The following is a 25,831-nucleotide window of genomic DNA, read 5'->3' as shown; positions in this document are numbered from 1 at the left end:
ACCCTTCTATCTCAAATCTCTCCTTGTGCAAAAAGACTTTTCTGATGGCAATTTGGCTGACACTCCATGAGCTGTGCTAGTCAGGCTGCCAGTGCCCCATCATAGCATCATTCAAAACTGCCAACAGGTGGAAACAACCCAAGTGGCTGTTGACGGATGAGCAGAAAAAAAGATGGTATAGACACGCAATGGAGTATTAGCCTTAAAAAGGAAGGAAATTCCAACACATGCTACAACATGGATGAACCTGGAGGACATTATGCTAAGTGAGGTAAGCCGATCATAGACAAATACTGCATGAGTTCATTTCTAGAATGCACCAAAAGAAGTAAAATTCGAGACAAAGTGGAATGGTCGGTGCCAGCAGGCAGTGGGGAGCAGGGACTGGGAGGGGAGGGAGGAGCAGAGAGCAGTTGTTTAATGAGGATGGAGTTTCAGTTTTCCAAGATGCCGAGAGCTCTGGGGGGTGCCTGGGTAGCTCAGTCGGTTAAGTGTCCAACTTCAGCTCAGGTCACGATCTCACAACTATTGAGTTTGAGCCCCACGTCAGGCTCTGTGCTGACAGCTCAGAGCCTGGAGCCTGCTTCGGATTCTGTGTCTCCCCTCTCTCTGACCCTCCCCCACTCATGCTCTGTCTCTCTCTCTCTCTCTGTCAAAAATAAATAAACATTAAAAAAAACTTTAAAAAAAGATGCAGAGAGCCCTGGGCATGGTGGTAGTGATGGTTGCCCAACAGTGTGGATTATTTAATACTGCTGAATGGTTATGATGGTAAACTTTGTGTTAAGTCTATTTTACTACATTAAAAAAAAACATAAACCAACCAGCCAATCATCCAACCAGAAAAACAAAACAACAACCCCAAAACTGCCATTGCTTAGTTATGGGTGATCAGAAGAGCAAAATACACCCCACATTCCTTTTCCACCCTCCCTGAGAAGCCTCTCTCCTGCCCCAGAACCACCTTCCTAGACCTCCAGACTCCGTTGTTTACCTTCTTGTTTTTCTCATACAGGTCCTTCAGCAGGGCATCCAGCTCATTCTCATCAATGTAGCCACTCCCGTCCTGGTAATGGGGAGCAGAGGAGAGGCAGCACAGAGCTCTAGAACTCAGGCCCCGCCACCCCTGACCTTGCTCCCCATTCCCCCAACTCTTCCCGGGAGCTTGCAGAGTCTAACCTTCCCTTTACTCTGTGCAGAAGGTGTTCACACCGTGCGGTGCCAGGATGACACCTAACTGCTGACTTTACCAGTCAAGGCAGGAACAGGACATTTTGGGGCAAATTTGCTTTCTGGTGTTTTTCATTTGCATTGAAAATATAAATGAGGTTCAAGAAGCATTTAGCTAACTCCCTGCGATGTCAGGATGAATACAGGGGCTATCTGAAGTTTATCCCCCACCCTTCGGTTATGAGGGGGACTACAGGAGTCACACGGGTGGGGGCAGTAAAGGAAGGGCTGGTGTGTGGTCAGGAGGCCTTCTCACTCCCAACTTCTTAGCAAAACAATCGGCTCCAGTGCACAATTATGACCTGGCACCAAGGGCGCAGTACTGAGCGCCTCCTGATTCCGAAGGACAGGGTTGAGCCATTTGGCCAGGGGCTCCCCTGCCGATGGGGCCCCCTGCTTTTCCGTCGCATGCTGTCCTCCCTCTTACCTTGTCGTAAAATGTGAAGATCGCATTGAACTCCTCAGAGGTCAGTTTCATGCCCTGTAAGGTCCAATGTATTAAAGAGAGAAGCAAAAGCCCTGGAGAGTGTGTGCGTGCTAGTGAGGGCATGTGTCTTTGTGCACGCGTGTGTGTGCATGTGCATCAGTGAGTGCATTTGTGTGTGCACGTGTATGCGTGCATGTGTATGCATGTGCACGAGTGAGCACGTGTCTGCATTTGCATGTGTATGTTTGCATGTGCACATGTGCATATGTGCACAAGTGAGCGAGCTCGTGTGTGTCTGTGCATGTGTATGTATGTGTGTGCGCGCATGTGTGCATGAGTGAACAAGCGCATGTGTGTGTTTGCACGTATATGTGGGTATGCACACGTGTGCACATGTATGTGTGCATGCACACACGTGCGTGTGCACTTGTGCACAAGTGAGTGCACGTGTCTGCATGTATATGTGTATGTGTGTACAAGTGAGTGCATGTGTCTGTGCACGTGTATGTGTGCATGTATGTGCATGAGTAAGCGAGCACATGTGTCTGTGTGTGCACACGTATGTGCGTATGTGCATGAGTGAGCGAGTACATGTCTCACTGTGCACCTGTATGTGTGCATGCACACATGTGTATGTGTGCACGAGTGAGCAAGTACATGTGTCTGAGTGTGCATGTATATATGTGCATGCACATGTGTGTGGAGGGTGGACAGGAGGGTGGCAGAGTGAAGCACACAGGGATGAGGGAAGGGAAGAAGTGAAGAAAAGCAGAGTGGTTCTTTTACCTGAAATTTAAGCAGGAAGTTTTCCTGTACAGGCAACAGTCTGGAAAGAAAGTGTTAGAGCAGAGCTTAGGAGACAGGGTAGAGGCAAGAACAACTTGCACGTGGGGGGATGCAGAAGCAGTGCCTGTACTTCTGGAACCATCTGTGAGCACTTAGGAATTAGTGGCAAGTTCTAAAAAGAGAGAGGCAGACACACTGAGGTACTGACACTCTATCTAGCTTGGTCTTGAGCTTCAGGACCCCTGAACTGTCACTCTCCCTGCTGATTGGTCTTAGAGCCAGGGCAGGTGGCACAGGAATGGTCTGCACAGGTCCTGGTAAAAGTGATCGTGGGGGTGAGGTCAGGCACTTACCGGGACATCTCCGAGAGGCCCAATTTGCCATCCCCGTTCAGGTCAAACATCCGTAGCTGTTTAGGACAGACAGAGGTGCCTGGGTTATTTGCTTTGACCTCTCATGTGGGACCTTGACCTGCCATCCCCTTCTACTGGAGAGGAAGGAGGATGGGTGGGGTGGCCTCCTGCCTCTTCTGAGGTCACCTGGAGGTCAGGGACCAGCATGGTCTAAATTGATCACTGCTCCTCCCTCCCCTTCTCGGGGCAAGGGCCACAGAAACACAGCCAGCCAGCACCAAAGGCCCACCCTCCCCAAGCCCATCCTCTCCTGGAGCTGTGGAGGTTGTCATGGAAACAGATACTCCCAGTCTCCCACTAGCCCAGTGAGGATCTCAGAGAGAGGGTGTGTGGGGCCATGAACTAGCATCCCTTTTGCCAGTTGCCACTGGAGTCCCTTCACCTGGGCCTGGAGACTCAGCCTGAAAACCCAGAATCCCACTGGCTTGGGACCCCAGTCCTATGCCCCTGGAGGGGTAAGGGACACTTCTGCCCACTTACTATGGTTTGGGTATATTCTTGGAGCTTGGGCTCATCATATGGCCGGTTTGCCTTCTTCAGCAGGTCAGACAGAAATCCCTAGAATACAAAAGGTCTCTTCAGAGCTCCTGACTCATTCAGTAGTTCTTCCCTCATAACTTGTTCAGTTAGTCAACGTTGTTTTCTGAGGTCTACCATTTGTATGGTTTCCATCCTTCATAATCCCCTAATCCCTAATGCTTGTGGAATGACCATGAAGGCCTGGAGGTAGCTCCTGGATGCAACTTCACCCCATAAGATAGGCTTCTCAGAGGGCCCAGGACACAGGGCTAAGCAGTGCCTGGGGATCACTAGTTCCAGAGGAATGTAGGGGTATATGTAGAAGTCAGAAGGCCAATCTGATAGGATTGCCTTGGAGGTGCCTGTCCTGGGCACTGACGTGCAAAGGAGTGTAGTCGGGTTGAACTCCGTGGCCCTGCAGCTCCATGTTACTGATTTCACATGGCTGTCCTGAACATGTTCACCAATTCAGAGCCAGGCTTAAGTGTTCCTAGGCAGAACATGAACCCATGTTCATCACCCAACGTCTCCTCCCTCCCCAGGTTCCGTACACCTACCACCAACTGTGGCCTCAGTCCCTTTCTCCATGCCTTCCATGCCCTCCCCCAGGCCCATCCTACCTTGAGCTCGTTGGCTTCAATGTAGCCACTTCTGTCTGTGTCATACTTCCGCCAAGCCTGCAATGGGAATGCCAACCCAGTTGCAAAGACCTGTCAGTATCTATAAGCCTCCTTCCAATTTCCTTTAATGGACTGGGCTGGGTCTTGATGTTCAAGAATATTACAGTGGGATGGGGGCATGGAGATGGGCTAGCCCAGTCCCTTTTAAGTCACAGAAGAAATGGGGGAAAGTGTCATGGCCAAGGTCACATAGAGAAGGAAAAAAAAAACTGCTCGGACAAGGTCTCCCTACTCTATCTGGCTACAAGCCTGGGTCTCTTTTTGGATAATTTTGTAACTAGGGTTATGTTTTGTTTTGTTTTGTTGAATGGTTTATGGTTTTCTAAGGTGCTAACCAAGCAACTTCTAGCACTAACATCTGACGGATCCAATTTTTGCTGTGGGTATATAGCGTGTCCTTTCACTGCTCTCAAATCTTCTCATTCTCTGGGTGGGGGACCTCACTGTACCCCCATCATGGTGCACATGGCAGCCATGTCTGCATGAGAGCAGGACTGTAGTACAGTCTGCTTGTTTGGAGTATCCCAAGGCCACTCCCCATCTGTGTGATAAAAAAGCATTCCTTTTTCTGTTTTTAAGGAAACCACCCCTCTCCCTGCTCAATCCAGAGAACCCGTTTCCCCAAATCTTTGATCTATGTTGATGCCTGATCATATTTCTTATATTTTCTTTCCAGTGGTCTTGCCTTGGCTTTTCCTCTCTTCTCCCTCAGCTCCAGACTGCACACTGGACATCAGTGACACTTGGTTTTATGAGAGTCAGCAAGCACAAATTATTTTGCCAAATTTGGATCTCCTGCCTCCCTTCCCTTTCCCATGCCATCTTTCCTTTTTATTGCCAGGAGTGTGAGTTTATGGATATCCCAGGATCTTTCTTCCATACCAGCAAACAAGGCTGTGTAATTCTCCTGGTATAGTTGTGGATCAGGATATCTGGTAGTTTTCTTTTTATCCTGATTTTTTAAAAAGTTATGAGACACAAGCAAATCTTAACAAAAGGGCAGCCTTATATCAGAGACAACTTGGATAGATGGTATCTGACTGTGGAGTGTCTTTTCTCTGGGGGGAAAAATGCTCTGGTTCCATCAAAATATTCTTTCTCATGCCCAGAAAGCCTGCCTTTGAGAAAGTACTAAGAAATATGTGCAGGTTTACAAGTATGACTTCACCATCCACCTGCATATACTTAGTACGTTAGAATTTAGTTCATCTGAGTCTTGACTGGGAAAAAAGGCAGACACCCCCTAAGTTGCCTAAAAGGAGGGTAACCTGAAGGGACCCTAGTCCTCACTCAGAGCAAAGCATCACTTTGCTTTTCGCTCTTTTTTGGAGAGATCCTCCCACTGGGTCTGACCTCCCTCCCTCCCTGGATCCTCCCCTACCCCCACGCTCTCCACCCCCATGCTCTCGGCTCACTTCTCTCCCCACCAGTACTTTGTGCTCGTCCATCAGTGAGTGGGCCATTCTCTTCCCATTCAAGGAAAAGAGTTCAAGAGACCTGGGCTTTGTGAAATCTCAAAGAAATCCTGAGGCATCACTAAAATTAGAAATTACAATGTTGTGCTTAGCAGTGGGACAGAGCTATCTGACAGCACAAGGCTTTCAGAGCGGCAGAGGGACCAATTCATGTTTCCAGCTGATAAAAATGGAGCAAATGAACAACCCAGGGGGGTGGTACTGTGGGAAGGTGGGGTCTCAGGAAACTTGGTGGGGGTGTTGGCTCAGCAGTTATACTGTGGATTAAAGGATGAAGACAGATAAGAATATGGAATTATGTCAGCTACACAGAGAGAAGCCACTAATGATTTTGACACACAGAGACAGAGACAGAGAAAGATATTTTTTGCTTCTCTTTAAGCATTTTAAGCAAGCTATCGTCATCCCCATTTTCCAGATCAGAGGTAGAATAGAAGCCAGTCTTTGGCTGCCTTCCTATCAGAGAAGGAGCCATCAGGCATAACTCTCCCTTTCCTACACAGCAAAATCGACACCCACAAAAGCAGCATTCTTACAAGTATATGCAGACTCCTCACCCCCACCCCCATAGGCAAGAGAAGGGACTAAGAACAAAATCCAGAGTGTCAATTACTAGCTATGGAATCTTGCCATCTTGAAAACAAAAAAAAACTGGAGAAAATCCTTTAAAGCACCATACAGTGAAATCCATATCTGATGCTTAGGCAAGGTGCCACTTAAAAAATGACTTTTCTGCCCTTAGAATCGGTTATTTCCAACCAACTCTTTATCCATGAGGGGAACTCAATGCCATGTGGGGTTCTGGGCAGTAAGTCACGGAGAGGGGATTACCGGTGTCTGGAAAGGGATTTAACACGAGGAATGGCAACTCGAGTCAAGCTGAAGGCCAGTCATTATCATAGCAGGCAGTGTGTGTGGGGTATGGGTTGAGTTTCACTGTGAGGGACACATACATTGAATGGCTAGGGTGCAGAGTCCCAGAAAAATACCAAGAAATAATTGGTAGTTTTCCAGGTATCAGGATTAGTAATATATCTAGTTGAGCCATATGGAATTTGGAATTTTTGTAAATCAAAAATGGTCAAATGGCAACAATTTCACATGGTTCAATCTATCATTTGAATATTACTCAAAAGACACGTGAGTAAGGATGTTCTATTTCACATGAAGATTTCAAAGAATTTCTGTTGCCAAGATCTATTTTAAAGGGGGGGGGGCAGTGAAGCGCAGACTACAGTTAAAAATCAGGACTGGAAGATACCACAAGCTGGAATTCTCCCTGGGTTTTTCCATCTTCAGGATGGCACATAAATCCATGCTCCCCACGCATGCTCTTTAGAACCCTGACTTCAAGGGACACTAATGTTACTGAGAACAAATCATGTGAGATCTTGGAGCCAATTAATGTGAAACAGGCCTCTTCACTGCAGGATTTCTCAGAGACCATAAGATGCAAATGTCTATGACCAATTCCCAAGGGGGAGATAAGTGTGTACGTGGCATTTCCCAAAGGTACTTGACCCACACTTAATTTTCACCATACTCTCCACACTTTGACGTGCACATATCATTTGGAGATTTTGTTAAAATGTAGTTTCTGATTCAGTGGGCCGGGGACTCTGCATTGCTCACAAGCACCCAGGGGATGGTGATGCTGATGCCGCTGGTCCATGGACCCCACTTGGTGAGTAGGGCTCGGAGGGCTTTACCATCTCCCAAGGGACCATTCCCTGGCATCTGGGTGGGCCTGGCTCTGAACATGGGAGAAAGGCAGAAGAGTGTGCAGGGAAAAGGCAGCGCCTTGGCCTCACCTCCATAAACTCGGTGCTGGAGCCCACGTGCTGCCTGAAGCACAGAAGGAAGTTCTCCTCCGTCGGTAGGATCTGCGCCAGCTGTGGGGGCCAGAGAGCAACAGAGACATTACGGAGGGCCTTGCCAGGAGAGTGGGCGAGTAGCCTTTCCTGTGGGGAGGATGGTTAAATGGCCAGTGGCAAGGCAGCGTGGGAGCTGCAGTTTGCTTTCTTTCTGAGATTCGTCCTTCAAAAGGGAAGAAGGATGTTCTGAGAAGTGCATCTGGGTCACCCCAGATCTTAAGAGTATGAGCAGCTGGAGGGACAGGAAACTGGTGCCACTTTAAAAGGCAAGTATCCAGTCTCAAAAGAATACTTAGTAGAGCATTCATTCCATCTATATAAAATTCTAAAAAATGCAACCTAATCCTAGCTTAGCGGTTGCCTAGGATAGGATGGCCCGCACCAGGTGGAGGAACATTTTGACAGTGATAGAAATGCCGTATCTTGATCGTGGGTGGCAATTACATGGTTGTACACAACTGCCTCAACTCACGGAACGGTACACTTCAAATCGATGCAGTTTATTGTATGTAAATTTTTACCTCAGCAAATCTGATTTTTAAATTTTTTTTTTCAACGTTTATTTATTTTTGGGACAGAGAGAGACAGAGCATGAATGGGGGAGGGGCAGAGAGAGAGGGATCCCAAATCTGCCCCAAATCTGATTTTTAGAAAATGCAGATACCTTTGTTCAGCACACACTGCTGGTCATCCCCCAGTCCCCCACTTACTTCGCTCTGGGCTTCCCCTGGTCATGGGCACATTCTGATTGGGCTGAGTCAGCTAAATGTGCTCTTGTTTCTCTTGTCAGTGATTGGCTTATGGGTAGGCATGTGATCTCGCTCTGCCCAGTGAAGTGTGAGGGGAGGTGTGCTAAGGGTACTTCTGGGAAAGGTTTCCTTGTACCTGTGAGGGCCAAATAAGGTGGATCCTTTGTGGTTGTGTGTGGATGTGCTGCCTGGAACTGCTGCAGCCATCCTGTTTACCAGCCTGAGGATGAAGCTGTTTTGGGGGCAGAGAACAGAACCAAGAGAGGCAATGGGGAATCTGGGTGGCGCAGTTGGTTAAGCATCCAACGCGATCTTGTCTCAGGTCACGATCTCACAGTTCGTGAGTTCAAGCCCTGCATCAGGCTCTGTGCTGATGGTGTGGAGCCTGCTTGGGATTCTGTCTCTCCTTCTCTCTGCCACTGCCCCACTTTCTCTGTTTCTGTCTCTCAAATAAATGAACTAAAAAAAAAAAAAAAAGCAAAACCTGTTTGACAGGCTAGTTGTTTTAAAAAAAAAAAAAAAAAAGAACTGCAGAGAAGCAGGGCTGGGGACCTGGACTCCTTCATCCGGAGCCAACCTTTCCCATGGCTTTTCTCATTAGGACCCTCTCATAGTTTAAAGCAGGAGTCAGTAAACAATGACCCATGAACCAAGTCTGGCCCAATGCCTGTTTCTGTAAATGAACATATACTGGAACATGGTCACGCCCATGTATTTACATATTGTCTATGGCTGCTTTTGTGCCACAGTGGCTGAATTGAAAGAATTGTAACAATGTATGGCCCACAAACCCTAAAACATTAACCATAATCTGGCTCTTTACAGAAAAAAGTCTGGTGACCCTTGGCTGAAGCCCATTTGAGTCCAGATATTTTGAGACTTGCAGCTTTAGGAATCTGTGCCCTTGGTGCGTTTTCTAGATCCCCTTTAGCTTAGGCTGGTGGGCCATCCCTCATGATGTGAAGGATGACTGTAGTGGCTCATAGCTGTCCCCTGCAGGAGAGCTGTCCTCCACCAAACTGCCATTGCCCCAGTCACCCTCCTCCCCCCCCACCGTCCCCCCCCCCCCACAGGGGGAGGGAGCTGCCTGTACCAATGACTGACTGAAATGGGAGTACAAAGGGCCACCCCATGCTTTGCCTCAAGGTGAGACCAACTCTGTGGCACAATCTACACTGCAGAGCTCCCTGTGAGATCAGGCCATGACCAGGATCCAGCTGAGACCACATCCTTCCTAAGCTCTTTCCTCTGCCCTCTCCTGCTGCACTCTTCCCTTCTTTTGGGAGTTGTCTCTTAGTAAGTCCCATCGGCTTGACTCTCTGTCTCAGTCTCTACTTCCTGGGCACTGACCTTAGGCAGCTTCCCAACCAGTCCACCCTGGGAGGAGCTATGCCCAGGTTCATGTGCTGCCATCATTATTCTTGACCTCTAGAACACAGGTCACCAACTAACTGCCAGAGCTGTTCGGTTAGGCATGCACACACATGCGTATTTGTATGTTTAAGTATGTATGTATGTATGAACGTATGTGTGTGTATACATAAGTTGTTTCATTAAACAAGGAAGCCATTAAACGAGGTGGCCTTAATGCCTCAGTGGCCTTTGTGAGCAATCCAAAGCTGAAACAAGCAGCCAAAACAGCCAACTAGGCTTTCCCAAATAACCATTTAAGCTATAGCCAATCAAATAACTTCCTTGCCCTGCTCCCACTTCTTCTCTATAGAAGTCTTTCCCCGAGCTACTGTTGGTGGAGTGTTCCTAGCCACTTCTGGTTTGGTGCTGCCTCATTCGAATCAATTTTTGCTCAAATTAACTCTTTTTTTAAATTAAAAAAATAAAAAAAAAATTAATGTTTATTTTTAAGAGAGAGACAGAGTGTGAGCAGGGGAGGGGCAGAGGGAGGGAGACATAGAATCCGAAGCAGGCTCCAGGCTCTGAGCCGTCAGCACAGAACCCAACGCAGGGCTCGAACCCACAAACCATGAGATTTTTGACCTGAGCCAAAGTCGTATGCTTAACCGATTGAGCCATCCAGGTACCCCATTCTTTACATTTTTAATAGGCCTCAGTTTATATTTTAACAATATATATCTGTGCATGTATAAATGTATGTGTGTATATATAAATATATAAATTATACCTGCTATATATGTAAATTATGTGTTGCAATAATTAATTGATTAAAAATTTTGCCTTTGGATGCCTTTAGGTGGGGCATGAACTCTCTTGTTCTCCAGTTGTCTCCCTCCTTTCTCTCTTAAGCTGGGCTCATCACACATTTGCAATAGCTGTGGGGACACTGAGAGCATTTAAGGTCTCCATCCCTGTCTTAAACCAGTGTTTGTTGCTTCTTTCCTCGTGAGACACAGAAAAAGTCCCACCTGTTCTCTTTGGTCAGCCTAAGTGTCGGAGGTGGGGTGGGGGCTCCCAGACCACCACCTCACTGCGAAGTCTAGAAAGGATGCTTGCCCACGGCACAGGACGCTCCCTTCCGCCTCCCCCCCCCCCCCCCCCCCCCCCCCCGCCACAGCTCTTAGCCTGGACAATAGGACTCACCTCTGCCATCTCGATTTTCCCATCCGAGTTCTTGTCATATTTCTGCATGAACTCCTTCATCTTCTCCCCAAAGTTGTCACTCTTTGACATCTGGAGGAAAACAAATGGGGCTGATTGTGCTGCCGGGCCCCATGCGAACCGTGGATGTCTCACCTGCTGGATGCAGCACCATTGCAAATCATTTTGTGCCCCAACTATGCAGGCACAGAACCAGGCTGGGCCAACGCCCTGAGTGGTCAGGGCTGCACTCTTCTCCTTGTCAAGGTCCCTCCAAATCTAAGTAGTCTCTTCTTTGAGGCTCAGTCACATGATGTTCAAAGAGGGACAGGACATATGCCCCTGTATCATGTAATTTGTGTAATTAAGCATGACCCTCCCTCTGCCTTTGAGATGGGATTAAACCACAGCTCTATCAGAGGGGTGAGGACTTATTCCCATCACTCAGATGTGAGAACTAAGGCCCCAACATTTTACCAAGGCAGCTTCTAATATAACCCAACTTATTCCAGTGCCCCCCAGTAGGTACTAAGCACTGCACCGAGCAAGGTGAATTGTGCATTTTCTTCTTTCAGATCTAACAGCAATTCACGATATTTTTTACTCGGACTGCATCCCAGGAGGAATGTGAGGAGAAATTCTTCAGATAGCCAAGGTAATTTAAATCGTCCGTTAGATTATTGTGACCATTACAAAGGCAGAGAACTTCAAAAGCTTCTTAAGCCCATTGTTGCCTATCTTAAATCTAAGGCTCTCCGAAATTCTCAAATCTTACCCTGGTTTGGGTTCTGCAGATTTAATTATATGCATTAATGAGCTCTTCATCATCCCTAACCAATGGTGAATCTGCTTGGGCAGCTGATGCCTCTCGGCCTCTATGACAACTCTGGGTGCTCTGTGTGCTTCCTTGAACTGGGCCCAGGAGAATCCTACTAATTCTTCACTTTAGAGTCTTTTCTGTATCCCTTCAATTGCTTTCTACCTTTGGAACTGGCTTCAATTTATCACTATTTATTCAACAATATGTATTGCTTTACACTTACAAGTGTGCACAGAATGATCCGAGGCTCTTATCACAGATGTGGTCATCTGATTTAGCTTTAAAACAGCCTCAGTGAGGTGGGAGGCCCGTCCGTTTTACACACACATGGAGGCTGAGGTGAAGTGACTTCTCCCGAGGTCACCAGCTGGTGTAGCTAGAATTGGGACTTGTGGCTCTGGCTTCTAAGGCCAGTATTCCTTCTAGCATAGAACAGCTGCTCTGAATACCAGTCCTGGATGGTGTCAGTTGAGACTGTTGTTGACAGACTTGAGAATCACCCCTGATGGCTTCTGAGGAAGGGAATGACTAAGATTTCAGACTAGAAGCACTTCATAAAAACACATTCCTCCGCCTACCCCATGATCCCAGAATCTGTTTTGAAGCCTGTATTTTCTGTGCTCCAGGCTTCATTATCCTGGTAATGAGGGGTGATGGGAGAACAGTTGATAAACAAACCCATGAATCACCTCCATCGCCTAAGCCCATCGCCTGGACCTCCTCCTCACTGGGCGCTCTGTTGAATTCTGGACCAGGAGCTCTTTGCTGGGTTTGTGACTCATCTCCCAAACTGTGCCATGAAGACTTGCTAATAAGCAACGGATTGGCCAACAGACACACAGCAGGGGAAAGCAGAGAGACCGCCAAAGGACCAGTGGGACCTGGGGTAGGGAATGGATCTGATTATGTATATTTGAGAACTAGATGTGGGAACCACAACAGACTAGTTCCAACTACCTTAGCTTTTCAGTATTTCAGACAGTCCTCCAAAGGCCTTAGTGAATTTAATAGTGCCAGCTTGGTACTGTGGGAAATAATGACCCTGCCACTAAGGGGTGGGGACGCGATTTGGAGTTGCTTCAGGCAGGCTGAGAAAGGCAGTCTGACACCTCCATGAATGAGGCTGGTCAGTACTATCTGGTTCAGATACTGGTTTGGAGCAATCCTCTGTTTGCCCCTACATCCTTGCTGAGGATTCTAGACTGGTCTAGAACAGTAGTTCTCTAGTGGGGATTATTCTGTGCCCCCCGCAGGGACATTTGATAATGTCTGAAGGCAATTTTGATTGTCACAACTTGGAGGCGATGCTAGTGGCACCTCACAGGGAGAGACAGTGATACTTCTAAATATCCTACAATGCACAGGACAACCCCACCCTCCCAACAAAGAATTACCCAGCCCTGTCAATAGTACTGAGGCTGAGAAACTCTGGTCTAGAATAAAGACACTCGAAACCCCCGAGGCATCCAATCTTGAGTCACGATCCCTCTTAGAATCTTGGACTCTGGACTCTTCCTTAGGGGAAAATAAAGTTTTTATATACGCATACACAGACACAAAGCTTTGCAGTTTTTTGAGGGGATTCATTAACCGCTAGTATCCATTCATGAACACCCCTCAATCCCAGACACCCAAAGATATTGAAGCAAGGCTTTCTTTTCAAGGGATGATTCCAGTTAAAAAAAAAAATCCTTACAAATAAAAGAAAAACTTGGAAGGTCAAAACCAGAGACATCAGGCCGGCTTAAGAGATATAGAACTTGGGACAGACAATGCTCAAAGCCATGGGCTAGATGATAGAAAAATCAAACAATGGAACAGAGTACTGGTCTTACCATTCCAGAGCCTTTTCTTGCCTTCTCCAGCTCTTGGAAAAAGTTTTCTAGCTCTTTACCTTCAATATACCCATTTCCTGTGAAGAAAGCAAAGGACAAAGCAATTGACCTCAGAGCTAAATAGTGAGACTGATGGGGGTGGGGGTGATGGGGAAGTGAGGGGCTTCGTGGAGAACTTCTCACTGGTCAACAAGCAGGTGTCTGGGTTAGCTTTGGACTGTGTAGTGTTAGGGATGTGGGTCCTGCCCTCAGGGTGTTTGCAACTGATACAGCTGCAAGATTAATAGCTGTGTATCTTTGGGGGTGTACATTCAGTAGTCGGAGAACACGGACGGACCAGCATCTGGGCCAAGCCGGTAGAAGTGAGCAGAGCTGGGAACTGTCTGTAACTGGCTGGGCAAGCAGCAGGAGCTAGAATCCAACAGGGGACAAAAGGTATCAGCATCTGGGTTTGTCAGCAGGTGGTAGGCCCTGGTCACAAGGGTGAGTGAGGTCCGAGGCAGAATTTGGGTCTCTGGAAGTAGGAGAATGTACTGAGTTGAAGAATGTTTCCACACTGGGTGCCTGGGGGGCTCAGTTAGTTAAGCATCTGACCTCGGCTCAGGTCATGATCTCACAGTTTGTGAATTCAAGTCCTGCTTTGGGTGAGCTGGAGCCCTGCATCGGGTGAGCATGAGCCCCACTTCAGGTAAAACACAAGTCCCACTTGGGGTGAGCCTTGCTTCTCTTTCTCCCTCTGTCTCTGTCTCTCTCTGTACCTTGTGGGATTCTCTCTCGAGCCCCTCTCTCTGCTCCTTGCTCACTTGTACCACCCCCCTCAAAAAAAAGTGTTCTCCCTGGGGCACCTGGGTTGGTCAGTCAGTTAAGCATCTGACTTGAGCTCAGGTCATGATCTCATGGTTTGTGAGTTTGAGCCCCATGTCAGGCTCTGAGAGCATGGAGCCTGCTTCAGATTCTGTGTTTCCCTCTCTCTCTGCCCCTCCCCTGTGTCTGTCTGTCTGTCTGTCTGTCTCTCTCAAAAGTAAATAAACATTAAAAAAAAAAGTGTTCTCCCCTCCCCTCAAATCCATGTCCAATTAAGATGAGGTCATACTAGATTAGGGTAGGCCCTAATCCAATGACTGGTGTCCTTATAGGAGGCCATGTGAAGACACAAAGAGACACACAGGGAAGAAGACTACGTAAAGACAGAGACAAAGACTGGAGTGATGTATCTCCAGGCTAAGGAATGCCATGGATTGCTGGTGACCACCAAGAGCTAGGAGACAGACACGGAAGGACTGTCTCTTAGAGCCTCTGGAAGGAAGCCATCCTGCCAACACCTTAATTTTGGACTTCCAGCCTCTGGAACTGTAAGGGGAAAAAAAATTCTGTTGTTTTAAGCCACCCAGTTTGTGGTACTTTGTTACAGCAGCTCCAGGAAACTAACACAGAGAGGAAAAGTGGGAGGAGAAAGGCAGGACATCTGTCCTTTGGGCTGGGGGCACCTTGGTCACCGGGATTACGTGTAGGGGAGACAACCCACTGCAAGGCAATGAGCGGACGTCATGAGGTCTGTGAGCACAGAGTAAAGCCCTGTTCTGCACTTATTACCTGCAGGACTGTGGAAAGGCATTTCACCTGCCTCATGTGCAAAATGAGTAATTACAATTAAATGGGATTTTGTATGTAAAGCCCATCATCAAACCCGCTGAGTGGACAGTAAATGCTGCTGTTGTTTGAGTTCAATTACTAGAACCTGTGTATAAGAATCTGGGTGAAAACTGCAATTATCAGCACCAGGTCCCAAGGTCAGGGCCTGACTTCTAAGATCAGGACAGGCGAGAGACCCTTTTTAGGCTCTCAAGTCTTGAATCCAGATAGCCCAGAGACCGGGTTAGCTGAGTCCATGGCCAAGGTCATTAGTCTCTGCTGTGATTGAGAGGAGGCATTTGTGGCTGGGAAATCAGGTCTAGGGCAGTGCTCCCCACACTCCTGCAAACTGGACTCTCCTGGGATTTTAAAAAAAATACATGGACATCTGGCTCCTACCCTCAGACATGCTGATGTCATTGGTTTGGGGTATGAACTAAGCACCATGATTTTTTCTGAAAAAAGCTTCCCAGGTGATTTCCATGTGCAGTCATGTTTGGAAACCACTGGCCTAAAGTCAGGTTTCAAATCTGATCTAAAACAATTGAGCACGGTTCTTATAGAGAATAGTCAACTGGTAGCTTTTCTTCAAGGGCATTGGAATTACGAATGGCACAAAGAACATAAAAAAAGTATTTATCCTGGCCTTTGGGGATGGGGTGTGTGTGGGGAGGGTCTTTCTCCCCCTTAACTTCCCCCCTCCCCCCATCCCCTGAGAATTTCCATTCCCAGTAAATAACCAGAGAGGAGCCCTCTAGTGGAGAACACGCCACAATAAACATTGCATGGAGAGAACAGGGGTGAGATAAATGATGTACTTTTGTCTGGGGTGGGGAGATGTGATTGTAATTAGGGTGTGGGGAAGGAAGACCTGAATTTCCTTTTTTCACAGAGCATACAGTGGTCATCGTTCTTGGGAGAGTTGGAATCTCATGAGTGTGCGTGTCTAATGGCTTGTGAGGCCAGCTGGAGAGGGAGAATGAGGGAAGGTCCAAGGGCTTTCTGGGCAAGAAGGCAGTCTAGTTGATGAGAACTCTGAGTTGAAGGAACAAGCAATTTTTCTCTTCCTCGGTACTCCTTGCAGTGGTCTGGCTATTCTCCCATTTCTGAGGCAGAAAGCTGAGATGAATTCTGGGCCCAGGCGCAGCTTCCAGAAGCCTGGGGCTGGGTTGGAGTGGCACTGTGAGCACGTATTGGGGTTCAAACCGGCAGAGGCCCCAGAGGTGGGCCTCGAGGCGGGGTGGGACGGACGCATGAAGGAGGGAGTGTGAGTCTGTTTTGTGAGTGTATTAGGAGGAGGTGGACGCGGACTTGGAGGGGTCAGCCCCAGATGCAGGAGAATGGATTTGAAGGAGCAGCTGCCATTGAGCTCTGAACAGCACCCCTCACCACCATTGCTCCTGCTTTGCATGGTGGCAGCAACGCACTGTCATTTCTCCGCTGGCTCCCGAACCTGCTGTGGAGGGGTGGGGCGGGGGTGGGGGCGGTCATTCGCACTTCTCGTGGAGGCACCCACACCCAGTTATCTTCCTGGCTCTACCACTCACCAGTTCACTCTGGGGTGTCGCCTCTCCGAACCTCAGTCTCCTCACCTATAAAACGGGGCTAATGAGGGTGCCTTCCTCACACGGTTGGCAGTGAAGACCCATGGGATAATAACACACAGAATGTGTTGGCCCATAATGAGCCTCCGAGATGCCAGTGGTCCGTTAGCACCATGGCGGTGTTTCTGCTGGCTGCCCAGGCTGGGGAACACCTTGGCTTTGGGCTGCTTGCTTTGGCTAGTAAAGTTTGGGGTGCAGAGGGAGGCCGAAGCACGTGAGGCCAGCACTGAGCCATGTCCCACTGAGCAATCTGAACGGGAAGAAGAAAAGCATCAAGGTGCAGACCTGTGGGACCCGCCTTTTCCTTGGGGTTTCTCTGAAATTTACAAAGCATACATGTATTTGTGTTTATTCTTGTTCTAGAAAAGTTTTAAGGTGGGTTAACAACCTTAAGAGCCAGATAATCAGCCAGCGCCTAGCCCAGCAGGAGAGGACGGACACTTGTGAATATCAGTTACTCCTTACAGATACAACACTTTTAATTGATCAAAGCACATCTGCTTCTCTCTTTGCTTCAGCAGATCATTTGAAGCCTCACTATGTGTAAGGTAGCCCTGTGTAGGTTACCATGTGGGGGTATGACGATGTACAAGATCTAGCTCCAGTCTTCCAGGCTGTCACAATCCTTTCAGACACACAGGATCACAACAGGGCAGAACAGAATCCTCTTCTTGCGACAAAGAAACTTGAGGCACAGAGAAGGTAAGCAATCTGTTCAGGAACACACAGCAAGGCAGGACCAGAATTGGAGTATCCTAATTCCTGATCTAGGTTTTATTCATTCATTCACTCAACATTTATTGAGCATCCACTTTGTGCCTGCTGTATGCTAGGCACCGGGGATGTAAAAGTGAGGCAGACAAGGTCTGCTGTGATGGGGCTTATGTTCTAACTGGGTGGGAATAGGGAGGGGCAGACGGACAGCAAGGAGAAGGAATGATGAGGCAACAGAACAGAGATGGACCTGCCAGGGCTGCTTGATAGGGTGGGCAGGGAAGGCCTCTCTGAGAAGCCCCAGCTACTGGGCAGGGAGGACAAAGGGAGGCGTAAAATCGGACACAGAGAGGAGCCAGGATAGTGCCACGGTAGAAACCAGTCCTCTCCCTGGATCCACCTTGCACGGCGTGGGCAGCAGGACGGTCCCAGAGGCTGGCAAGCCCCTCTCACCCTGCTGAATATCCCACCACCGCTTCCTCTCTGTGCCCCCAGCAAAGGGACAAAAGGTGCTTCAATTCAACAAACATATATTGTCAGAGGTAAACAACAGTTCAACTTTGTGCCCGGTGCTCAGGGAGCTGTAGATAATTCTAGATGTGGGCTTGTTCCCAGGGAGCATTTAATAGTCTAGTGGGGTGAGGCAGCCAAACAAGAATGGCCAGGATCTACCAGCTGAAGGTGGAGGGAGAAGAGCAGAGATGGGGGGATAGGGAGGCAGGGGCTGTGGGCCTGGAAGGAGCATCCCCCATTTTTGGGGGGGAAGGCCTTTGCTACTTGGTCTCCCTCAGAGCCGCCTCCGTCCATCACCCAGGCAGCAGCTACTGTCTGTCTGGTGTGGAGGATGGGCTGGCCAACATCCTTCCAGGGAGGACTTTAGCACTAGACAAATGTATTGCTTTTTCTATGACCCTCTTATCAGGGCATGGGGTGACCGGCCACCACAAAAATCTCAAAAATCTCATGTGGATGGGCATTGACAAGAATGTGGTTACCATAGCAACCGCTACTCCTCACCTTCCTATCAAACCACTTCCCGTGAATGTTAGGAAGGGGCTGGGTGGGAGTCAGGGACACTGCCTCTTTCCTTATTGTACTCTTGCTACCATTCTTCACCATCATGCCTCAATTTCCCCAAATTTATTTATTTATTTATTTATTTATTTATTTATTTATTTATTTATTTATAATGTTTATATCTGAGAGAGAGAGAGAGAGAGCACGAGCAGAGGAAGGGCAGAGAGAGAGGGAGACACAGAATCTGAAGCAGGCTCCAGGCTCTGAGCTGTCAGCACAGAGCTCGACGTGGGGCTTAAACTCCCGAACTGCGAGATCATGACCTGAACTGAAGTCGGATGCCTAACCTCAATTTCCCCAAATTTAAAGTGAGACAAAACTGTTTTACAATTAAGCTGATCACAGACACTGGAAAGCCTTGACCAAAGGTTGCTCTGCCCCATGCTGGAAAGAGGCCGACTTGTTTCTCACTGAGACTTGTGTGTACATCCGGATTTTCTAAGACCTGAACAGGCAAGGGAAATTGGAGTAAGAGGTAACAGCCACCAGCTCTGTGGCTCCGAGCCTCAATTTCTTGATCTCTAAAATTGGTATAACTATGTATGCCCTTTCTACTTTATAGAGCTGTTGTGAGAGCCACACAAGGTAATGTTGTGAGAGCATTCTGGAAAATGTAAAATCTCATACAAATGGAAAGCATCATTTTTATACTCTGACTTCTGAACCAGTCCATGGCTGTAAACTCTTCAGCTCAGAGTTTAGAGCATTGGTGCTCAGCCCAGGCGGTGTATTAGAGTCACCTGGGAAGCTTTTAAAACAACACCATTGCCTGATTCTCCCCTCCCTCCCTCCCCCCCCCCCCCCCCCCCGCCCCAAGCTTCTGATTTAATTGATGGGATGGGGACTTCTTGTGGGCATGTTTTCAAAGCTCTCTCCGTGATCTGAACGTGCAGTCAGGGTTAAGGACTGCTTTAGAGCAGTGAGTCTCAAATGTTAAGGTGTGCAAGAATTACCTGGGGATCTTATTAAAATGGAGAGTCCAATTTAGTAGGTCTGGAGTATAAGGGCCTGCTGTTCAAATTGTGGTCTGTGGAACAGTAGCATTGGAATTGCCTGGGAGCTTGTTAGAAATGCAGAATCCCAGGCACTATCCAAGACCCACTGAGGCGGAAGCATTTGGAGTGAGGTCCAGACATCTGTGTTTTAACAAGCCCTCCTACACACTCAAGTTTGAGAACTACTGGCCTAGATGTGGGAGCAGTCTGTGTCTCTCTGTGATGCACAGGTTAGAGAAATTGAGGACAGGAGTTACGAAGTTTCAGACTCCTTGTTAAGAAAGTGTTCATGAGGCCAAGCCACTTGGTTGTTTGTCTGGGGTTCAAATTTATGGCAAGGCAAATAGCCCTGTACCTCCCAGCCTAAGCACCCTTTGAGACAGTCAAACACCACCCTTTGGGGGCTAGAAATTGGCTTCCTGAGATCCTGCCCTGATACTAATATTACTTTTCATGGTGTGAACCATTTACAAAGAGGGTCCTACTCCCCACCCCTGCTGGTTGGTCTTTAGGACTCGGCCAGGTAAGCAGACAGGTAAGGATGCTAGAGAGAGGGAAAGAGATGAGTCACAGCCTACAGCCTGGTGTCCTATTCATCCCAGGGACGACCTCTGTCCAAACCTGCATTTGTCTTGGCTTCTCTGTCAGTCACCTCAGTGACTTCTAGGGGTGAAAAAACACAGTGCAAACAGCTACTGGATGAATTTTCAGACACGACTTTGAATCTGTTTCTGGGCAGCGCCACTTTTGGAACAGTGGTTCTGGGGCTGGGCTGGGTCCCCTGAACCTGTGGACATCTGGCAGCCTAACGCTGGGCCGGTTCCCAGGCATGGGGGAGGCCAGAAGGATGGGCAGATTGGCCGAGAGAGGAGGGAGGACAGTAGAGAGCCAGGGAGGAGCAGGGGAGGGCCGAGGCCAGAGGCCCCAGATGGGCCTGGCTGGGCAAAGGAGGGCATGGGGTGCCATTGGCCAGGAAAGCCACCAGGGGAGAGGCACTGTTTTTGAAGAGCTTCGCGCCTGCTCTAGTAATTCTGGCTCCCCAGGTGTTAGAAGAGATTTCCCGGAGGGGTCTTCTAAGCCCTGGAAACCTCCCTCAGGGGCTCAGCGAGTGCAGCCACTGGAGTCTAGAGGGGAATAAACAGGGTGAGCGGGCAGGGACGGAGGCTCCCTGGGCTGGTGGCTGCCCTGGCGAGGCGGGCTCAAGTGTTTTGTTTGTCAAAACGGGTCTCAGGGCTGCCTCCTTGGGGAGCCCCAGTGCCTCCCTGGCTGGTGCAATCACCCCCCCCGGAGGCAGGCTGCTGGGCCTGGGGCACACATGGAGGCCACCAGCGCAGGGCCGCCCAGCACGCTGTGAACACTCCATACCAAAGGGCACTGTTAGCAAAGCATTTGGGGGTTTAGGGGTGAAGCAGAGTGGGGGACTGATTCCTAGGGCTTACTCCGGATGGGACAGGAGGCTACTCCCAAAGAACCCCACATCCTGCCATCACAAACCCCAAATCTATGCTCTGCTCTCCCAGATGGACACATGGACCTGACAGAGATTCGCTTGACGGGTAAAAGAAAGCCTCCCTCAAATAACTCTGAACTTGGCTCCCTGTACCAGATGCCTCTGACTTTTTGTGCCAAAAAGTGGTCGTTTTTATGAGTCCTATAGTCACCTCATGAATAGCACAGTTATAGTGCATTGTAAATGTTGTAGTGTTTGTGTAAATAATATATACCGGATATTCTGTAACCCTGTTTGGGAAAAAAAAGTATCTTTTTTCACTGTTCCAGGAGCCTTCATTTAGTATTTCAGTGCGAGTGGCCCAGTCCTCTCTCTCCACCTGGGTGAGGCCCTATGGCTTAGCTCCCTGCAGGTCACAAACTTAGCAGTGACCCACACTCTGGCAGAGCCTGCCTGGGCACTCGGGTTGGAGGGTGTTCGCGGTGCGTGTGTCTTAGGGATGTTTCTGTCACTCCCATTGGGTGGAGGAGGGCAGAGCAGGGAAGAAAGGGCAGGGCCTCCCTCTCCCTAATTTTCAAAGGTCTGCAGGCCCACACAGATAGGGAACACAGCTTCCTCTCTGCAAGAGGCTTTGAGAACCGCCCCGTGTCACCAGGGCCACCTGGAGGCAGACGAATGCCCAGAAGAGTCTGGGCAGATTCCCACAACTGGAGATAAATAACTTTTTGCATCTTTACTGTTTGGCAGATGAACACAAGAAACACAAGCTCTTATACGGTTTTCAAACATGACAGAAATTAACTTAGTAAAAGCAAATGCCTTTTAATTTTATCTCAGCCAGTCTGTAGAGAGAACCACTGTTCTCTATTGTCTATGTTATATTCTGTCAAGTATCTTTCAGCAATTTGCCTCATGAATAATGAAAATGGGGTCATACTATAATCATCCAGCTACCATTTAAAAAATCTTTCTTTTTACGTGTTTAAAATGTTTATTTGTGTGTGTGTGTGTGTGTGTGTGTGTGTGTGTGTGAGAGAGAGAGAGAGAGAGAGAGAGAGAGAGAGTGGGGGAAGAGCAGAGAGAGAGGGAGACACAGAATCTGAAGCAGGCTCCAGGCTTTGAGTTGTCAGCACACAGCCTGACATGGGGCTCGAACTCATACACCATGAGATCATGATCTGAATCGAAGTTGGACGCCTTACCAACTGAGCCACCCAGGTGCCCCATAAAAAAAAAAATCTTAATAGTACATCTTGGACATTTTCCCACAGCAGTACAAAAGACCCACCTCACTCTGCTTGGTTGTATAATATTCTGCTCTAAAGACTGGCGCAATTCATTTTTCTCCTCACTAATGAAGCACATTCCCCCTCAAATTTTCAGTATTCCAAAGAACTCAGTAAGAGACTCCTCCTCATACCACTTTTTGCATAGGGACAAATGTACCTATGTCAGATAGATTCCTAGGGTGAGTGGGATTCTCTACTTGGATCTGGGATGTCTGCTGGCCTCTGGGAGAGAATCCATCTTATCCCTATGATTTCAGTTGCTTCTGAAAGCTAAGGTGTTTCCCTTTAGGGCCACACCTTGGTTCTCCATGGAAATTCCCACTGGCAGAACAGGAGGCTGGTGGCCTGTCTGATCAGAACCACTCAGCTGCTTGGATCTTGCAGAATGAGGATATTCCTGACAAAGAAGTGAGCAGGTAACAACAGGGCAGTGGACTCAGATATACAGGGCCGTGGAAGGGTCACTCAGAGCATGGAAGTGGCATGTGGGCCTTACGGTGTGCTTGGCTACTGTCTTTCCTACCTCTGCCTTTGAGAGATGACATCTGAATCTCCCCCAAATGCGTGAACTTGGGTGACTGAGGAGGAAGGGTTCAGGGATGGTATAGGATATTCCTGGCCCCTGCCCCCCACCACCATTCCTTCCTTCCTCCACCGTGAGACTGATGATGATTTTGAAAAGACTCTAACTCTTAGGGCAAAGTCACCAGGATGACTCTTTCTCCTGGTTAGGAATAGGCTGAGTTAGGGTCAGAGCCCCCCACGCCATCTCCACTCTCTTTGGCATTCAGCTTCTCCTAGGATCTCCTTGTCTTTGTTTCCTAGGGGGTCCAGGAGGAGTGGGGCAGTGGCTCCCTGCCCCTGGTGGCTGTGCCTAACTGGGCTCCAGGGACCTGTGAGCTGCAAAAGAGAGTCCTGCCAGAGCTCTTTAAGTTTGTGAGTGGCAGGGGAATCTGTATCAGGAAGAAACCCCCAGGTGAAAATAGAAGCCAGAGTTAGTAAGCGGGGTGGTGGTGGGGGAGCAGATAGTGCAGGGAGCTACTGGGGTCTCCCCAGTAGCCTTTGGGTATGTGGGACAGGTAGGGTAAGGAAGGTATGGAGCAAGGCAGTCCACAGCCTAATAATTCTGGGTTCTTTAGTAGAATGCTAACTTGACCGTATCCTCATTTTTCTAAAGCACCTCTGAGCCATCTCTGGCATTTTAAGCCCTTTTGTCTTCTTTCTCTGTTAGGTCTGCAGCCCTTTCTTGGGAATTCCCTGAGGCCATGAGCAGAGAGGGCAACGGGGTGTCTGGTGGACAAGGAACCAAGAAGCAAGCATTTAGCTCCCCTTTCATTTCGGAGGAGACAGCCAGAGGCACAGTGGCTTTGGGGGCCTTTCAAGACTATTGTGTCCAGTGCTACCTTAGCTATGCTCCAGCCCAGACAAGGACCCATTTCTGAGATTAAAGGAACTGTCCATCACCTCCAAGCCTGCGGATTGTGGAGGCTCTTCTGTGGGCAAATGAGAGGGCAACTTGTACCTATCATCATGGAAAAACCCCTCTTCCAACCCAAACGCATGTCCAAAAAGTAGGGCATAAACACTGGCCAGGAACCAGCCCCACTACTACCTTGCTATACAGCCTCAGAGAACTCACCCATTGTGTCTGGTTCCTTGTCTGCACAAGGAGAACCGCGACCTGCCCAGCAGCCTCACAGTGTGGGACTCAAGAAGGTGTGATTGTATATTGAACAGTACGAGGTCTCAGATAAATGTAAGGATTCACCTGATTATTGGGAGTGCTATTGGCTGTCCCCCCGAGCATAGGGGGGAAGTAGATCTATGGAGTCCTCTGTTTATTATAGCTGACTCATCTGGCAGGAGGCCGGTGGTGTAACCTTGGCCACTTGGTAACTTTCCTTGAATCCTGAAAGTCTCTGGTGCAGATAAACTGGCAGAAGCATCCTTAGGGAAGGTGCACGTCATCTGGAACACTAAGAGGCTGCACCTTACAGCCCTTTTCACCAAGGGAGTTTTATGGCACAAGCTGGGGATTGAAAGTACAACCCCTCCTTAGCCCCATTTTACAGATGTAACAGTCTACCCACCTCCTTCAGTAATTCACAGGCAGATCACTGTCCTAGCCCAGGTATTGCTCACCCAGTCCTTTGCTTGGCTCCAAGAAAACAAAACTTTACTAATGAGCATCCCTGGACATTAACCTTTGCCTCTCCAAGTGCTCTGGGCAGAGGGCCTCTGTTTTGTCATTTTCATGCTCTAGGGAGGTGAGGAAAGGAGGAGGGAAGAATTAAGTGAACCAGGGACTGATCCTCTCTCTGGTTCCCATCCCCCTCACTGTCAATCCCAGGATAAACACCCTGAGCCACCACCCTGCCAATGGTCTGAGATGCCAGAACATTTTGGATGCCAACCCCAGCCGGGAATTCAGAGAAGGGAATCAGATCACTTAATTTTTTTTTTTGGAGTGGTGGAGAAAACATTTCTAGTGATATCAGAAGCTCCTGAAGGGGGGCCTCACTTTATGCCGGAGTCAGACCATTCATAGACTCTTAGAATGCCAGCACTGAGAGCCACCTCCAAAGGTCATTCAGTCCAGTCCTTGATTTCTGGGTAAGTCGATGTCTCAGTTGCATTTAAGATTGTGCCTCCCCCACCCAGAGATGGTGTCACCCAAAGCACCCAGGATTATCACCATGAGGGAATGTCAGGTTTGTACCTCACCCCTGCCCCCACCACACCTACTGCTGCTGTGTATGGGACCCATCTGCCCAGGGAGGATGGGAAATGGGCAAAGGAAGCCCAAGGGGTGTTCAGGGCCCCGATGTCACTCTCCACTCCCGCTCCCAGCCAATCACTCTGGGGAGGCCAGGGGTTTCCCTTCGGTATCCCCCAGCTCGCCTCAGCCTCCAGGACAGTGACGGGGGGGGGGGGGTAACCTAGTATTAAACAAAAGGGGAACCTCAAGAAAGAAACGAGTGGGCTTTTGAGACCTGTGGCTGCAGCAGCTGAAGGCAGGCCATTACCTTGAAGAGAAAGGCGGGGAAGGTAAGATGGCAGGGGGAATCATGGGGAGCCTTGCTGGCCCAGGCCTCCTCCCTGGGAAAGCTCCAACTTGCCCAGAATGAGGCTGCAGAAGCTGGTGGGCTCTCTGCCGTCTGTGCTAGGGAAGAAAAGTTGCTGACAGTTGTCACCAGAGCAGCCAGGTGTTTCCCAAACTCCAGACCCCGACCTCAGCAGGTTTTGCTGCCCAAACACCCCCAGGGACCAACGTACACCTGCCCGCATCAGCAAAGTCCCCTTCCCCTCCACCGCAGGCTCCCTGGGGGCCAATGGGCACAGAAGTTGAGAGATCTACTGACCGTCTGCGTCAAAGTGCTTCCAGATTTCCAGGAACTGGGACGCCGTCAGCTCGGCCAGGTGCAGGTAAGGGGGCTGCTGCTGCGGGCTAGCCATGGCGAGCGGCTCGGAGACCTCAGGCGCACAGCGCTGTCCCTGCGCCCGGCTCCGCTCCCGCACTCGGCCAGGTCCTGCGCTCCACGCTGCCTTTATATACAGTCCGGAGGCTGCGCCCGCGCCCGGCCGCCAGCAGGGGGCGCGCGCGCTCAGAGAATCAGCCCGGGTCTCGGCGGGCGGCGGCCGCGCAGCGGTTCGGCCAGTGGGCGCGCGGCGCGGGGAGCGCCGGGGACGCGCACGTGGGCGCTGAGAC

General features: G+C 49.2%; 1 protein-coding gene and 1 long non-coding RNA gene across 4 annotated transcripts in view; one reads left to right on the top strand and one right to left on the bottom strand.

Moving 5' to 3' along the window:
• The window catches only part of LOC125153435 (uncharacterized), a 37,944-nt gene extending 22,312 nt beyond the window's left edge, over nt 1-15,632 (top strand). For 2 of the 3 annotated variants that reach the window (XR_007147486.1, XR_007147485.1), the window contains 3 exons: nt 128-271; nt 11,282-11,361; nt 14,498-15,632. This is a non-coding gene — a long non-coding RNA (uncharacterized LOC125153435). Of the gene's footprint in view, nt 1-127; nt 272-1,015; nt 1,531-11,281; nt 11,362-14,497 lie in introns of those variants that run through there. The other variant, XR_007147487.1, reaches the window with a different exon arrangement.
• CALB2 (calbindin 2) overlaps nt 1-25,619 on the bottom strand; it is a 28,792-nt gene extending 3,173 nt beyond the window's left edge. The window contains exons 1-10 of the mRNA XM_047836588.1: nt 25,485-25,619; nt 13,362-13,438; nt 10,710-10,799; nt 7,342-7,422; nt 3,996-4,052; nt 3,337-3,414; nt 2,797-2,852; nt 2,444-2,483; nt 1,658-1,711; nt 995-1,066 (exon numbers count right to left, since the gene is read on the bottom strand). Coding sequence (XP_047692544.1) covers nt 995-1,066; nt 1,658-1,711; nt 2,444-2,483; nt 2,797-2,852; nt 3,337-3,414; nt 3,996-4,052; nt 7,342-7,422; nt 10,710-10,799; nt 13,362-13,438; nt 25,485-25,578 — 699 coding nt within the window. The 5' untranslated portion in view covers nt 25,579-25,619. The remainder of the gene's footprint in view (nt 1-994; nt 1,067-1,657; nt 1,712-2,443; nt 2,484-2,796; nt 2,853-3,336; nt 3,415-3,995; nt 4,053-7,341; nt 7,423-10,709; nt 10,800-13,361; nt 13,439-25,484) is intronic.
• Between the last annotated feature and the right edge of the window lie 212 nt (nt 25,620-25,831).

The sequence above is a fragment of the Prionailurus viverrinus genome, chromosome E2 (assembly GCF_022837055.1).
Source record: "Prionailurus viverrinus isolate Anna chromosome E2, UM_Priviv_1.0, whole genome shotgun sequence".
Classification (NCBI taxonomy): Eukaryota; Metazoa; Chordata; class Mammalia; order Carnivora; family Felidae; genus Prionailurus; species Prionailurus viverrinus.
The sequence above is the reverse complement of the archived record's forward strand: the minus strand, read 5'-3'. Positions and strand labels throughout refer to the sequence as shown.